The sequence below is a fragment of the Takifugu rubripes genome, chromosome 1 (assembly GCF_901000725.2).
Source record: "Takifugu rubripes chromosome 1, fTakRub1.2, whole genome shotgun sequence".
NCBI classification, from domain to species: domain Eukaryota; kingdom Metazoa; phylum Chordata; class Actinopteri; order Tetraodontiformes; family Tetraodontidae; genus Takifugu; species Takifugu rubripes.
In genome coordinates this window covers 19,061,383-19,076,795 of record NC_042285.1, presented here as the reverse complement: position 1 = coordinate 19,076,795, position 15,413 = coordinate 19,061,383, and the positions used below count along the sequence as shown (strand labels likewise).

Sequence of the window (15,413 nt, the reverse complement as noted above, 5' to 3'; positions counted from 1 at the left end):
TTCATTAATGACATTATTTATCCTTTAATCTCTGCTTGAGGCCTGTGGGGACTTGGGGACGAGTCCACGTGTGCTGCAGGTTGCATAACTGCACCCATGTTGTCACATCTATGCGTTACACATTTGATTATATTGCCTGAGCTGTGTTCCGTGCCACAAATGTCTTTTGGTTTATGAGTGAAGCTATAGTCATGCATTATATTAATATACTGTTGCATGAAACATAAGGACTATTCCCATTTACAGGAAGTAAAAGACAACAAAGTGAACTAATATCGTGCTTCCACCTGTGTAATTAAACTAATTTATACTCTGTAAATCAGCGTAATCTAACCAATAATTGCTGTTAAAGTCTTAATTGAACTACAGTTGGTATTAATTTGTACTGAAAAACTACACTCAAAATAAAGTTTTATTAAAAGAAAAAGACTCATTAATGTAAACTCTGGATTCAGTTGTCACATCTTTTATAATCACAAGATAACCCACCAACAAATACCAGCAGGAGGATAAAGCACTGACGGTAAACACGGAACATGTCTTGAATTTGAACTATGAACTGACCATAAATACTCATCATTAATAGTGTCAGAAACACATTAGACTTTTATTGGGGCCGTATTTTACTCACACCACAATAAAGTTAATGACAGAGATTGTCTAAACCATAAAACAGTCATACATTTGGAGATCCTGGTCAGCTTCAATGGGGCTCGGTACCATCTGGAACATTGATCCAGGATGCAATCAACTTAAAACTTATCACTTCCAGGAATTCTGCTTAAAATCCACGTTGACATCAGTTTTTGGAGCTGACAATGGAACAAATAACCGCTTCCACTCGGTGACCAGCAGAGGGCGCAAATTATGATTAAGTTGAATTAAAGGTCGATACATATTCGCCGACATTTAGAGTCTAACGGGAGACGCGCGTTGTGTTTTACAATGAATATTGAGTCACCAGTGACAATCCAATTACTAAAGTTTCGCTATTCTTGTTAGTGTAACGATTTGGACGTCGCACGGAAACATCTGACAAGACGGGTCCGGGTGCACTGTCGGTCACGTGACTAGTACATCTGGGGGGCTAACGTCAAAATGGAGGTAAGGCGGAACACTGGAGAAGAAATACAGTTATTTGTTAGGAAAACCGCCGTATAATCACAGTTTTGCGCGATCGTGCGTGCCATTGGTTGCGAAAACATGCCCGATATTTATTTGAAATGTGGTTTGCGCTGTTCATTTTGCTTTTTGCTTAGCATTTCATGCTAACATTAATAGGCGGTTTAAGCTAATGGCGGACGAAATCGTTACGTGCTGACTAGTAACGCGTCGAAACCTCCGTAACAGGTTGCTGGATAACGAACTAACTGATGGTCCGAGCCAGTCAAGCAGGGTTTATAAGGATTCTAACACAAACTTGTAGTGATTAATAAACATGTAGACGTAGCGTGGACTTGCTTACGGGGTGTTAGCGCTCGGTAGCCACGTTAGCAGGCTTTTGGGCCTGCGTTTGGACGCGAAACCTTGAGTTCATCCAACGCTCTACAATCTGCTAACACTCGAAAATGTTCGATTTGCTTCAAAGTGAATATTGTCTACGTATTTATTTTCGTATCTAGGAATATATTGTTCTAAGCTTTGTGTAGAATACGCTGAAAATGTTTGCATTATTTCAATCCTGCATTTATGGCGCTTGAATCATTGTGCAATCATTTCCTAAATGGGATTGTCTTCTTTTGTAGGATCGGGAACTGAGAGAACCTGAGCAGCTTAGAAAGCTCTTTATTGGAGGTCTCAGTTTCGAGACAACGGAAGAGAGCCTGCGGGCCCATTTTGAAAAATGGGGTAGTCTCACAGACTGTGTGGTACTTATTGTCATTATTTCTGGCACTTTTACATATCCATACATACGCATATGATCAAACTGTGGATTGTTTTCCTTATTATTGTTATTTTGTTGTTGTCAGGTGATGAGGGAACCCGCTTGCAAGCGATCCCGAGGGTTTGGCTTCGTGACATACTCGTGTCTAAGGGAAGTTGACGAGGCCATGAAAGCAAGGCCCCACAAAGTAGACGGCCGAGTCGTTGAACCCAAAAGGGCCGTGTCCCGAGAGGTAAGGGAATCCCGTCTCGGGTCGTCAATCCTACAGTATTCAAGTGCTGACGGTGTGATCAATGGCTCATGCTCTGCCACAGGACTCCAACAAACCAGGTGCCCATCTGTCTGTGAAAAAGATCTTTGTTGGTGGAATCAAAGAGGACACGGAGGAGGATCAAATCCGTGACTATTTTGAAAAGTACGGAAAGATTGAATGCGTTGACATCATGGAGGAACGCAGTTCTGGGAAGAAGAGAGGATTTTGCTTTGTTACCTTTGATGATCATGACACTGTTGACAAAATTGTTGGTATGTGTTCTTTGTAATCTACACACTTGTTTCTTGAGGCACAGTTTGACTAATCTAATAAAATTAATCTGCATTTCCTGTTTCCTCTTCAGCCCAGAAATATCACACAATCAACTTACACAATTGTGAGGTTAGAAAAGCCCTGTCCAAACAGGAAATGAATGCTATATCCAGTAACAGGGGTCAGTATGGCAATGTCACACTAGTGTGAAATTATACACAAGATATATTTTTATGATCAATAATCTATTTCAATATATTTATTTTGCCATAGGCAAGAGTGGAGGATCTGGAAACTTCATGGGGAGAGGTGGTAATTATGGTGGTGGTTCTGGCGGCGGCAGTTATAGCCGAGGTAAGTCTATATCCAAATATATTGTTATTCCACTTACAGGAATACCTAGCAGGTTTGTTCAGTAACTCCACTGGTGATTCCTGTCTACCATAATACGGTTCAGTTGTTACTGATTAAAATATATCGTACAACCTATCTGACTCAAGTCTGTCTGCCTAGCTCACCGCGGTTTGCGTAGGTATCATATCCGTGGCCTCCGCAGGCTCCTATACCTCCCAAAAATTCTTACTAGGCAGAGAGGGTTCGCAGCCCAACTGGATCCTTTCTGGTTGCTGCTTTCTCCCATTTTACTTACTACTCATAACTTTTAGCGTTTAAGCCAAAGGTCTGAATTTGTTGATCCTCAGTTTAAAGCAAACCTAAAGCTGGCTTCATATAGCCCCGAGCTAAGTGTCGGCTGGACGATCTGTCTGTTTTTCTTATTGCTCGTTGTGTTTTTCCACTTACAACCTGTGTGTGCTGTGTGTTAACCACTTTCCAATGAAATCAAATGCAATTAGCTGTAAATATAAGGAATCAATGTTGCTTCTCAGCTGTTTCGAATCTAAACTTGAGAAGTTGCACCGTGAACCAACTGCACGATAAATGTTCTCAAAATCACGTTATATCTTTATTTTTTATGTATTTATTTTTTCATCACTTTAGCCTTGCTAAAGGACTATTTATCCCTTTCAGAGACACTTTGTTTTACACTTAAGGTTATGGATCATGTTATATACTGTCAGTAGTTGGCGTTTCGCCCCTTCCATCTGCTTGATGCACATATATTCTGATTTAAAGGTGGATATGGTGGAGGACGAGGGTACGGGGACGATTATGACAATGGTGAGTTGAGAAAGAGAAAACAGACGGTTGTTATACGAGTGTGATGTGCTGTGACGCACATCCGTCTCTATTACTGTTGTAATTATCGGTGTGCTGCCCCAACTGTAGGCCCAGGAGGTAATTATGGAGGCAGCCCGAGTTACAGCGGAGGCCGAGGGGGTTACGGGGGCGGCGGTCCAGGATACAGCAGTCAGGGAGGTGGTTTTGGTGGAGGCTGCGGTGGAGGTTATGGTGGCAATGATGGCGGTAAGTAGGTCTCCCATGGACATTATTATTTAGATTTAGTATTAACTACCAGGCCATATAAAGATTAGTCACTCAGCAAATTGTGGGACTCGCTATCTCATCAAGATTTTACATAAGCACTTCTGCCTGCAGGATATGGAGGGGGTGGAAATTACAATGACTTTGGAAATTATGGTGGGCAACAGTCCAGCTATGGCCCCATGAAAGGAAACAGCTTTGGTGGCAGAAACTCCGGTGGACCCTATGGTGGTGAGTGGATCCCTTCAGCTTCACATCTGGGCAATGACAATCCAATTTCCTTCACATTTGACACATTTTTCAACCAAATCCTAAACGGTAGGTGGCTACAGCTCCGGAGGCAGCGGCGGTGGCTACGGCTCGCGGCGTTACTAACCGCTCCACACTTGGGTAAGTTGCATTCGGCATCACACCACCCTCATAGCACAGTACAGAGTGAGCCCATGAAAGTGCAGTATAACTCTTTCTTCTATCCTGTATCCATTCAACAGGCTTCAGTTCTTAGCAGGAGAGGCGAGGAGGTCAGGAAAGCTGCAGGTTACTTTGAGGCAGTCATCTGAAAGCATTAGAGGAGCACACAAGTCAGACATTACTGCAGCTAAATGGGAGAAGTTTATGGAAGAAGGACTGTGTACACAAAGCATGAGTGCAGATGTGCTCTTCCCTAATTGTGCTAGATGTTTCCCAAACACGGATTTATTTTCCTTTTTTATGAGCCCCAAGTGTTTGTTTTGTGCCTATGATATTTGAGGTAAAGAGTTAATTGTTTTATCTATCTGAAATTGGTTCTTAAGATTTTTTTATATGGGTATGTTTTCTGCTGGTCAATTATGGTCTGTTATCTTGGGTTCATTTAGCATAGTCACATTAGATCCTCCCAGCTAGAGCTAGAAATCTTTTTTTTTTCCAGACTTAAAATGATTGTTTGAGTGTATTTTTATTTTTATATGTAAAGCACAGTGTGTAAACCCTTTAAATCCAGTGTCACAATGAACATTAGCAGCATGGATTGGAATTAAGGGAACCCCACACTCCACCTGTCCCCACAAAACTGAATTTTAACACTTTGATTGGTAGAATCGGACAATAAAATTGTGTAGTCAATTAATATGAAGTTCAGTGCGTTATTCAGAAAAAAAACAACTTTGATGTCTAACTCTTGTAAACAGAAGTGAAACAAGCCTTTTCTTCCAGATGTTTGTTTGTGTGTGTGAGGGAGTTTTGGGTAGGTTTAGCGTTAAAGGGTCCGTGCACCATCTGTACCAGTGTTGCATGAGTAGGAGTGTGACAGCCACGAGCACCTGAATGTGGGTCCTCAGCATCGCTAGGTGTGGAGGATTGCAAATGACTCAGGCAGGACATCCTCGGCCCCAGCACAGTGGACCAGGCAGCAGTTTGAGAGAGAAGGGGAAGGCAGCATCACGCGCAACGCCTGTGGAGGAAGCGTACGGTGGCGTTCACTGTAGTGAGCATCTGTCTCTTTTTCAAGGCTAGCTAAACCCTCCATCAGCTGGTGCTAGCGAAGAAAGACTAGTTCCTGGACACATGGGAGATCCGGTTGAGTCAGATACCACAGTTTTTACCCACAGATTCTAGATATCAGACATTAACAGGAAAAGGGAGTGAGTATTTCACAAAAGCTGACTTGAGAAGATGGAGCAGGTAAGAGTAACCACTTTGCTTGATTTGCAGATGTGGAAAATGGGAATTCTCTTCTTGCTGAAAATCTGTAAAGACCTCAAAACATGGAAGGTTCTGGATGGGTAAGACCTTTATTCCCTCCCACCTCCCACAATATTCTCCCAAGGCTGCTAATGTTGTAATTTAACAGAGTACGAGGTTCTTCCAAGAAGGTGCAAGGATCCTGAAGGTAAAGTGAGCGGGAGTGATGTTTTTCAGCACGTGACCTTTGCCCTCTGTTTTCACTCTTTAGCCAGGCAGTTAAGCTCTCTTACCCAACCAATACATCATCAGACATGCCAATATTTCCAAAGATAGTGATGGTATCAGTTAAATGAGGCAACTCGGCACTTACAGTGTTATTAAAAAATACTGGTTAAAAGGTGAGTTATGGGGATTATTAGGTTATAGAGCTGTTTTGTAGTTGATGGATTTTAATGGGGGAAAAAAACATGGAACCTGTAAAATAAAGAGCAAATTTCTATTTATTTTTGACTCTAAAAGCTGCTATTTATTCAGAGCTCTGCGTATGTACCATAAACGTATGTGAAAGTCTGTTCTTCTTTATTCGGTCTATATTTTATATCTCTCTTCCATCTTCAGTTCCTTGGCTCAAGTTTCCACCTCTTACAAAATAATTTCAGACTTAAGTTTTAGCAACATGCTAAAATGTTGCATAGCACGTTTGCTTAAGAAATAAATTGTATGGAATCAATCGTGGACATATACTTGATGGAAGACTGTTATAAAGTGAGCCGTTATTAGGCTGCCTGAGGTTTTTCATAACTTTTGTAAATTAACATTGTACATTTTAATAAATCTGATCAATTGTCTTCTAACTCAGAGACCACAACCGTGGATTTAGGGGTCAAACGAACTGGTGAGAGTTATTTAGACGTGTACATAAATGTGTATATATATATTTTCTATTCTATGCATTTATAATAGCTCCTAGCTGTGTGTGCGCTCCTCAAAGGTCAGGCCCGTTCAGTGTCTGAGAGAAGACCGTTTTTTCCAAACAATCTGTGACCTGTCCCTTCAATAAAGTGTTTTCTGTGACTCGAGCACATTGCTATTTTTTTCCCCCGTTTGTCTGTCGAAAGGTTACAGAATGCAGGAGAGCCTGTTGTACTGCACACAGGTTCAAACACACTCAACAAACGGGTGCGGTGATCAAAGGTAGTATTTGCGTGTGTGTGTGTGAGAAAGTGCACGTTATGCACATAGTGATTGCGAAGGGCTTTACTTATTGAATGCGCCTGCCTGGTGGCTCATTGTGAAGTCTTCACGCAGGGTTCACCCCGAGCATACGTTGCTTTGGTGCAGCCATTGTGCTCTTTGTTGTGTAACATAATAAATGGAGGCTGTTGGTCCTGTGGCTGCAAGAGTCTCGCAGCGTTAAGCTTTTTAGGCCATTAGACCAGCTTATACCAATAAAAGGAAAACAGATTGTAGAAATGGTTTAAGCCGGTGACTCAATAGCATCGGCGAGGAGCTCTTTTTCCTCCTTTTGTAAGCCTTAACATTCAGGTCCAGGCCTGACGTGGTCCGTTACATAATCATTCCTTTGGATCTGGTGTCCATCTGTCTACAGCAGCAGGAACCACCTCAATAAACGGAGCAGGAAGCCGAGTGGCTACAGGGACAGTTTATTGAAGAGCACAGAGCTTGAAGATTTTATAAAAGTGAGACTGCAAATCAAATATGGTAGTTATAAAATGGACTGTGATTAGTGTAGACGTATTTACAAAATATGTACATACAGTAACTTCATCAATCTTGAGTGTATTTACAGTGTCGAGCAAAGAATCAGTAAAAAAGTAAAATATCAAAAATATTACATTCAGGAAGTGAGCAAAAACTATACAATAGTTCCGCTTAAGTACTAATGCTTTAAAGCTGGGTGGCTAAAAAGTTGTATTGCATAGTATTACCACTATAATTAGGCATAAATTATGCAGAAGACATGTGGCGGATGTCGCTCTTGGCTAAAGTCTTTTTAACGCGAGGGACGAGGAAGATGCTGCCGTTGGTGGACTGCTGGAGGGAGTACTCGGAGGGCGAGTACGAGTTCCCCTTCTCGTCTCGCAGCTTGCTGAACACCTCCAGGTACAAGCTGTTGAGCTGCTGCTTCATTTCCTTCAGGTGCGCGGCTTTCTGGACCTTCTCGCTCAGCAGCCGCTCCTTCTCCTCCTTCAGTGAGTCCAGCTCGCCCTCCAGACCCACTATGTTCTCCATCTTTCGCTTGCGGCAGTTCTGGGCGGCCACCTTGTTCTTGCCGCGGCGCCGTATGTCCTGGACCAGGGCCATCTGGGCGTCGTTCAAGTGGTGCTTTGACAGCAGCTCTTTGAAATCGTCAACGGGCAGATTGATAATCCTACTGACACTTAAAGGGATTTTGAGGGCCTTGGCCCTCTGCTCGTCTCTGGAGAGACGCGCATCCGAACGCCTTTTCTTATCTTTTGTGAACGGAGCGCCGCTTTGGCCGCACTCCTCTACAGAATCCATCTTGTGCGGCTCCAGTTTTCCCTCCATCTGCTCTTCTGAGCGCTCGAGCGCAGACACGGAGAGGGTTCGCTGGAGGTCGTCTGGTTCGAAATTGATGGAGAACATCTCTGAGAAGTCCGTCTCTGCACTCCCAGGGTTGTGGTCCATTTCCTCCATGTCTGAATCACTGTGGTGGAAAGAACCATCTCCGTACACAGACTTCCCAGGCGAGCTGGCGTTTGGGCTCGTGTGTGAAGAGATGCCAGAGTCTGAGTCTGGCAGTTCGGCCATCAGGTCGTGTTTGTCGAATGCGTCTCCGGGCGACAGGCTGTAAAGACCGGCTGGCGTGAAGGGCTGGCTCGCCATGTCGGACATGGCGTCACTGTTGTATCCATCCAGGCCGTGTTGACCAGTGTTTTCCTTCTGAACGGGGTTGGAGTAAAACATCTCGCCGAAACTTTCTGCAGCAAAGTCGGTGTGGAACTGAGGGCTGTCTGCCTGGGTCAGGTGATCTGATTGGACCATACTGGGAACTGAAGCCTCGACTGTGTTCAGGAACTCCACTGGACAAATGTTTATGGCATTTGTCTCCACCTCTGCGGAGTTTGTCTGGTAAAACTGGCAGTTTGGGTTCTGCGCATCAGGACTGGGGGGTAGTGGATAGGCTGTGGTCTCCACTGCATCCTCCATTTTTATGTTCAAGCAGGGCTGCAAGGTAAAACAGAGTTATTCAACAACTGCAGCCAGGTTGTACCTGATGGGCTTTACCATCCTGTGATTCCCTATAACCAGCATAATAACTAGTTTTCTCTTTTGTTGCTCAGTCTGTACAGAGGTTGGCAAATATCTTTAAAATGCACCACACACTAGTAACCAAATACCTTTCAACTCTGATCTGTGCTCTGAGAGTAAACGCTGTGATATTCCTTGATTGTGAGTCTTGTTTGGTATTGCAGTTCAGTGCACTCTGACACAGTGGAGGGATACAGCCACTCAGGCCACGGCTCCACCCAGCAGCTAAAGCAAACGGAGCCGCCTTCTAGCAAAAAGTGATAAGGCGGCAGCTAACAAGCCGCTAAAACTAACAAAGTGTTTGAACTCGAAGAGGTTTCTTTTCATATAACCTACAAAATCTCTGCACAATTCCGCAAAGGTGGATTGTAACCATGGAGAAACCAGCCAGGTGCACCTGCCTCCTGTTCTCACGGCACGGATAAGCACGCTTTTGTTCTGAGCGGCCGCGTCCTGTCATCAGTGCATTCTTTGCAGAATTCTTGCTGTATATTCTGTGCCACGCTTTAGAATCACATCATACCTGCAGCTCCGGCAGGGACAGAAGCTCCATCCAAGCTTCCTCTAATTCAGGACACATGGCCTGTGACGGGGAAGCTGACAGCGGATCAGGGGACAGGGTGGGCGACGGCACGGCTGCCAGCTCTGGTGACAACATAGGTCTGACCTCCGTTGTATTCAGGCCAACAGAGGAGTTCTGTCACAGGAGAATTTGTCCTTTAATGAAAGTCCGGTGCGGATGGCTCATGTGTTTAGAATGGTTGTGTCCTTACCTCCGTTTCCCCTACAGGAAATGTCTCCGCCAGGAGTTGCAGACATTCATCAAAAGACATGGCGTCGCCGCTGTCTGCCGGGAAACTGACATCCTACAAGACATTAGAAATAAGAATCAGAACGGCCCTTTAGGATAAACAACAGAGCAACACCAGAGCAGAGCATGTAGGCAGAAAACATCCAGCAGTGGTGTTTTTGTAATTACGTGAGACGGTAACCTAGCTACAACATGGCCGCAGCCTATAGAAAGGAGGAGGAGTGGTCTAATAATGACGCCTACGTTTGTGTACCTACCTGTGAAACCTCGAGGGGTATGATGGCCGACTGCAGTGGAGGGAGAGCCACCGGGCGAGGCACGTACTCCCCCGTTTCCTCATCGAGCTGGAGCTGTGCCAGCAGGGCCTTCTCTTGCTCCCGGAGCAAATGCAGCCTCTTCTCCTCCTGCTGCTCCAGCTGCCGCTGCAGCTCGTGCTCCTTCTGCCGGTGGTTGTAGTCGAAAACCTCGCGGCTGGCTCCCAGATCGATGTCCTGTTTCCACAGTATGTCGATGAGGTTCATGTCCTGAAAGGCACGGCAGCAGGTTTTAGTTGTGGAGACGGGCGGCAGTGCTGGAGCCAGCGGGAGGATCCCTGCTGCGAAGTGCGGCTGCGGCTGCACCCACCACGCCCTCGCTCGCCGTATCTGCTCCCTGATAATAACACTGGTACAAATGTCAACAGGGAGAAGCCACATGAATAATAGATGAATGTCTCGCTTTCATTAAAATCACAAAAGCTGAAAAGGCTTATTATTGCTGGACAGAGTCCAAGGGAGATGATCGGGATTAAATAAGACAACGAAACTTGTGCTGCAATATGTCGGATTTCAGCTTTTATCCACCTGGAAATTCAATACTGACTTATTTTTATCAGGAGGAGCGAAATTGAGAACTTCAAGAATCACCAGATTGGTGTTGTTTTGCTTCTAACAAGGTTGAAGTAAATAACTAAGCTTATCCAACTCTGGACTTGAGCCAGTTCAGTCATAAGACTGCGTGAATAACCGTGTCCTACATTTTAACCATGTCTGACATTTAACTGCTGCTGCTGCTGCTGCTAACAACGCGGTCGACACCAAATATTAAAAAAAAATAAAGACAGAAGGCTTTTCATGACAGGCCTGCTCAATGCTGATTAAATTAGTTGAAAGTGAGCTTTGTTCTTTCTTTCTTGGGACTTTCAGCCAAACTTAGTTACAAAACAAAACGGTTTCACAAAGCTCAGGGATGTTGCATAAGCTCAAGATGCTGTCTGCCCATGTGCCTCGTCTGTTCCTCTGACGTGGGTACATGCACCACAACTGGGCCCAGTAGTGAGTCAGTCATATGGCCAGAACAGACGCAGGGGAGAGGAAGCTGAAAGGGGACCATTCACCGCAAAAAAGGATGTGAAAATGTTAATGTGCTGTGTAAGTTTTCTCCTTTTCCTCAAAAGACACGAAGAACCCTCTTTAAGCGATACGACAGGAACATTTGAGAGGCTCCACCGGTGTAGCTGCAAAACAACGGGCTTATACCTCAATGTTGCATCAGAGGCTTTACCCCAACACGACCAGCCAGTAAGGCCCTGGTGACAACAAAGAGCTCTCTAAATACACCCGAGGTTGTTGATGCCATCCAAACAAAAGGGGGAAAAAACACTTGAAACACACCTATTGTTTGTAGCAGCCAAATAAAAAAAGTGTCTCAAATGAGGCCTTTGGCGGTTCGATCGCACCTGCCTGTCCTGTTCTGTTAGAAAATCAGAAAGATATCATCTGGAACTTTAGATGGAATGAAAGAAATATTAAACCAACCCAGAATGCAGGTTTAACAGGGCCATCACCTGAGATTAACCCTAATCCAAACAAGCCGTGCGTGTGCGTGTGCGAGGTTCCAAGCCCAGATGACATCACTGACTTTGACTGTCACAAGATCGGCCCAGACTTGGAAACAAGGAAGCGGCTCATCGCCGATCTGCACCAGGCACTATTTGTTTCAAATAAAAGCCACCCAGGGCCCTCAGCCTTAACATGTGTTTAGATGGATCAGACAACCAAGGCCAAGGCTTTCATTACGCCCTCTTTCATCACTCCACAGTGGACAGACAGCCCTGGCCGTGGATGATGAAACGCGGCTGCGCATGTTCCAAAACAACCATTTGGGGGCCCCATCCGTCAAGCGTGTACTTCCACTGACCCCGCACTATGACAGAATAAACTCAACATTACAGTAAGAGCCCAGACAACATGTCTGGACATCTCGCCCAATGGATATGGGTTGGGGTTGAACACTTAGCTGAGTAAATCAGCATCAAATTCAAGCAATGACACTTTTTAAAGGAAGTTGTTCCCCTGTCACATGTGTTATCAGGCGCTCAGGGGACGATAACATGAAAAAAGCCCAACTTGTTTTCTGTTTATCCCACTCAGTCCCGTTTGGTGAGATATCTTATGTAATAACGGAACCGTTGTAGCCTGGAATTTGCGGACATTTAACATTTCCACGGAAAACGTCACAAGTAAATGACTCGCAGAACCGAAACTGGTTCAGAGGTCAAATTGAATTCATCCAAAAATTAAACAGATTCTCATCTTCGGGTGGTGTTAGAGGCCCGGGTCGCTGCTCCTGCGTCTTATCTGCGCCATAGCTGCGTTACCAGCGCGCAATAACGTTACAAAGGGCTTCACTTTCTTTTAAAAGTTCGCTTCAACTATCTGTGACGAAACCAGAAAGAAGCAGCCAGCTGATGCCATCCGGTTCGTCTCGTCTGCTCGTCAGTGAAATGATGGCCAGATGAATTTCTCTTACCTGTTGAATAGAATGCATCACGTCCATTTCCATCGTCATGGAGCTCCGTTTCCTGGCAAAAACAGCTGGGTGGATAAAATGTGTTATTCCTTCAGACGGTGGGTGAAAATGGCGAGCGGTCCGGTGCCGACACGGTCCGTAGCTGCGGGAAATTACTTCCTCGTACTGTGACGGACGTTACGGAAATTCTGGCCCTGCCTGCTGCGCCAGGACCGTCCCACTCGCTCCAGCCTATGAGGCGATAAGAGCAGCGGACGAGGAAATAATCTCTCCCAACGGCAAAAGGTGCCATTTACACGCCATACCAGTAATATTAATAAAAACAAAAACACGATAGAGAACAATTGCAGATAAAAGCAATAATAACCATTTAAAACGGGGCGCACAGAGAAACGATAAAACAGATAAATACGTTAAAGCCACACAACGGAAATGTTCTTAACACATCCAGGCGATGGTGTTTTGAATGTGTTGATACTGTATAAAGTGATATAAGGAAATCAAGCGTGATGCATTATTTTAGTTTATCTCCGTCATTATAAATTTGCATTAGTGAGTGGCGCCCCCTGCTGGCCACCGTGTCCGTCCTGGAGCAGGAGCCCCTGGGGCCCTAAAGCACCGTGGAAACCCAGACATCCATGATCTAAGTTGGACGCAAGTCCCAAAAGAAACAAATGCATGTGTGAAAATTCGTTTGCAAGCATTTTTCAGGTTGGCCACAAGTTCCAGGCACTATAATACAAAGTCTCGACAAAAATTAAAGTTTAGAGTTGTTTGTATGTAACAGAGGGATCGTCGTTTTTATGTAACCGTAAAAGCTGGCTATTCGAAATGATCTTACTTCAGTTTACGACATATTTATCATACTTAAGCGCGCTACCTTTATTACGAGTGAAACGAAGATTGTACGACTGTTACTGACAATTGTACAAATGTGAATTTTAAACTTTAATAGTTCATTTTCTTTCTTAAAAGGGAGTTTTCCAAAAAAATTAGAGATTCTATATCCCATATGGTTGGTTACGTTAGGCTCTTTCCTCACGCTTCAGCTCAAGGAAGTCCAATCTATGTGTAATTAAGCGGTTTCTGAAATATGCCATTATAACTAGGCAGCCTGGTGCTGCCTTTACCACCTATCTGTAAAGAGCCTCACACCAAAGTACAGCTCGCTGTGCGCTCTGCGTGGAAATTGCGCTTTTAAAAAGCCTATTTTTTCGACCTCATGCGCGCTCATGAACACGCGTTCACGTTTGGCAGCTCCACGTCGACATTCTTCCAGCGGCATATAGTGAACTGCACAGGACAGGACTGGGAGAAGAAAGAGTAAAAGGCGCAGTCTCCACCGGGCGCTACAGGTCCGCACACGGACGCCAGCAGCAGTGAAGTCCGGTATTCAGGCGGTGGTTGTAGCCATGACCTGCAGTGGCCTCACATCGCTTTCTGCGATGGCTATTTTTTTTTTTTATGATCGACTCTACTTGCTCCTCGTGTTGGATTGCAGCTGGTCCCCAGTGAGCACCTATATTAGGTATAGTATATATTGCACAACTTATTTCCAGTCAGCCTTGTGAAAATGATTCTTGCTAGATCCATAAAACACGACATCATGCATTCTGTTGCATTCTGCACTTTTAATGTGGCTGTCACTCCGAGAGGCCAAATGCTCTGACCAAGTGACAACCTTCTGGGATCTTTCTGCTCCTTTATTGCCACCCTCTTACGGAATTGAGTCAGTAGCTGAGTCTTAAAGGTTAATTCCATCAGTCTAGAGTCAACTGCAATTGCAGGAGTGAAATAATCCCAGTCAAAGTTTTAATTTCCAAAGCAGTAGTGTGGAGATGAGATGCAACCAGATGGTGACACCAAAGTGGTAAGTAAAAGGCATCTTACGGATATTTTCGGCTGGTTTTCCCACAGGATCAACTATCACACCTTCCCTTATCGTCACAAATGATGTTTGGTCATGTACTAGTTTCACTAGTATGTTAGCAATGTGTAAAAGACTCCATCTGGCTCGCTTTACCTGCGGAAATCTGAAGACCCACCACACAGCGAGCGTTGATGTAGGCCCTGAGAACTTTCCGTGCTCTTGTCCGACACATGTCACACCAACTTTTCTCCTTCTTAAGAAAATGAAACGGAAAGACCTCAGTGCAACGGAAGGTGACATTTAAAGTGGATGTTCTGTTTTGTGTCACTTTGTGTGCCTTGATGCAGGTTAGAGGAGCAGTCAGTCATGAGGAGGATAAGGTCCTGCACAAGGACAAACCTATGAGGTGGCACTTTGGCTTTCCAAATAAAGTTCTGTGATACACTTAGACTCTAGTTCCTCGCAGTCAGTGCATTACAGAACTTTGTTTTGGGAGTTAAAACTTTAACCTGTGAGAAACATCTGGACATTCCTTTTCACACTACTGTGCATTGACATATATACTGTTTTGTTGAATAAAGTTGATCTGTTTGAAAGCATTTTTCACATTCTTGGTTATTTTGAGGAAGGTATTCTGCACTCTGTTGTAACTAAGGCAGCAGTTTTCTTCTCCCACAGCCATTTGTTCAATCATTACTTAAAGAGCTCTGCTGTCTGCCATATGGAAAAAGAAGTCACTGGTCGTTGTGCAGCAGCGAGAACATTGTTCAGTACTTTTTAATGACGAATGTTACACCACGTGAATATTAGCCAGATGACAATGCTGATTTAGTTGTGTGGCTAACGATATGGGATTAATAGTCCAAATTAATATTTACTTTAAATATTGTGTTGTAGCCACACTAAGAGGAGTAAGCTATGTTTAGTTTTGGATTAATACAGTGTTTACTATTAATTAGCTGGTTCCATGGCAGCTAAATCGGGGACTTATTCTTAAAGAAAGTCACTCTATGAGATTATTTTATATTATTACCTTCAGGTCTTGGAGCATATTGACTCAACTTCTTACTTTCTTCAATATGCAAATATTTTGAATAACGATTCTAGGAGGACTCGTTCTTCTAGACTA

General features: G+C 44.3%; 2 protein-coding genes and 1 non-coding gene across 4 annotated transcripts; 2 read left to right on the top strand and 1 right to left on the bottom strand.

Moving 5' to 3' along the window:
- Positions 1-909: 909 nt before the first annotated feature.
- Positions 910-6,598, top strand: hnrnpa3 (heterogeneous nuclear ribonucleoprotein A3). 2 transcript variants are annotated; one of them, XR_003887927.1, is made up of 12 exons: positions 912-1,104; positions 1,746-1,868; positions 1,971-2,117; positions 2,200-2,410; positions 2,503-2,592; positions 2,685-2,765; positions 3,546-3,590; positions 3,699-3,836; positions 3,969-4,085; positions 4,177-4,244; positions 4,346-5,476; positions 5,547-6,598. XR_003887927.1 is itself a non-coding variant. In XM_029834219.1 (11 exons), exons 1-10 carry the CDS (start codon positions 1,099-1,101, stop codon positions 4,227-4,229), a joined length of 1,011 nt encoding a protein of 336 aa, XP_029690079.1. In that variant the 5' UTR covers positions 910-1,098; the 3' UTR covers positions 4,230-4,244; positions 5,547-6,598. The 2 variants fall into 2 exon arrangements, 1 of the variants encoding a protein (XP_029690079.1); XM_029834219.1 differs by lacking the exon at positions 4,346-5,476 and having other exon boundaries at positions 910-1,104.
- Positions 6,599-7,163: 565 nt separating this feature from the next.
- On the bottom strand, positions 7,164-12,589 carry nfe2l2a (nfe2 like bZIP transcription factor 2a). Its single transcript, XM_003961827.3, has 5 exons — positions 12,415-12,589; positions 9,882-10,148; positions 9,587-9,679; positions 9,337-9,510; positions 7,164-8,729 (listed from the first exon to the last, which is right to left on the bottom strand). The coding sequence occupies exons 1-5, from the start codon at positions 12,451-12,453 to the stop codon at positions 7,488-7,490; spliced, it is 1,815 nt and encodes a 604-aa protein (XP_003961876.2). The 5' UTR covers positions 12,454-12,589; the 3' UTR covers positions 7,164-7,487.
- Positions 12,590-14,702: 2,113 nt separating this feature from the next.
- Positions 14,703-14,781, top strand: mir148 (microRNA mir-148). The gene has a single exon (NR_105310.1). It is a non-coding gene; the product is annotated as a microRNA mir-148 (primary transcript).
- Positions 14,782-15,413: the final 632 nt, after the last annotated feature.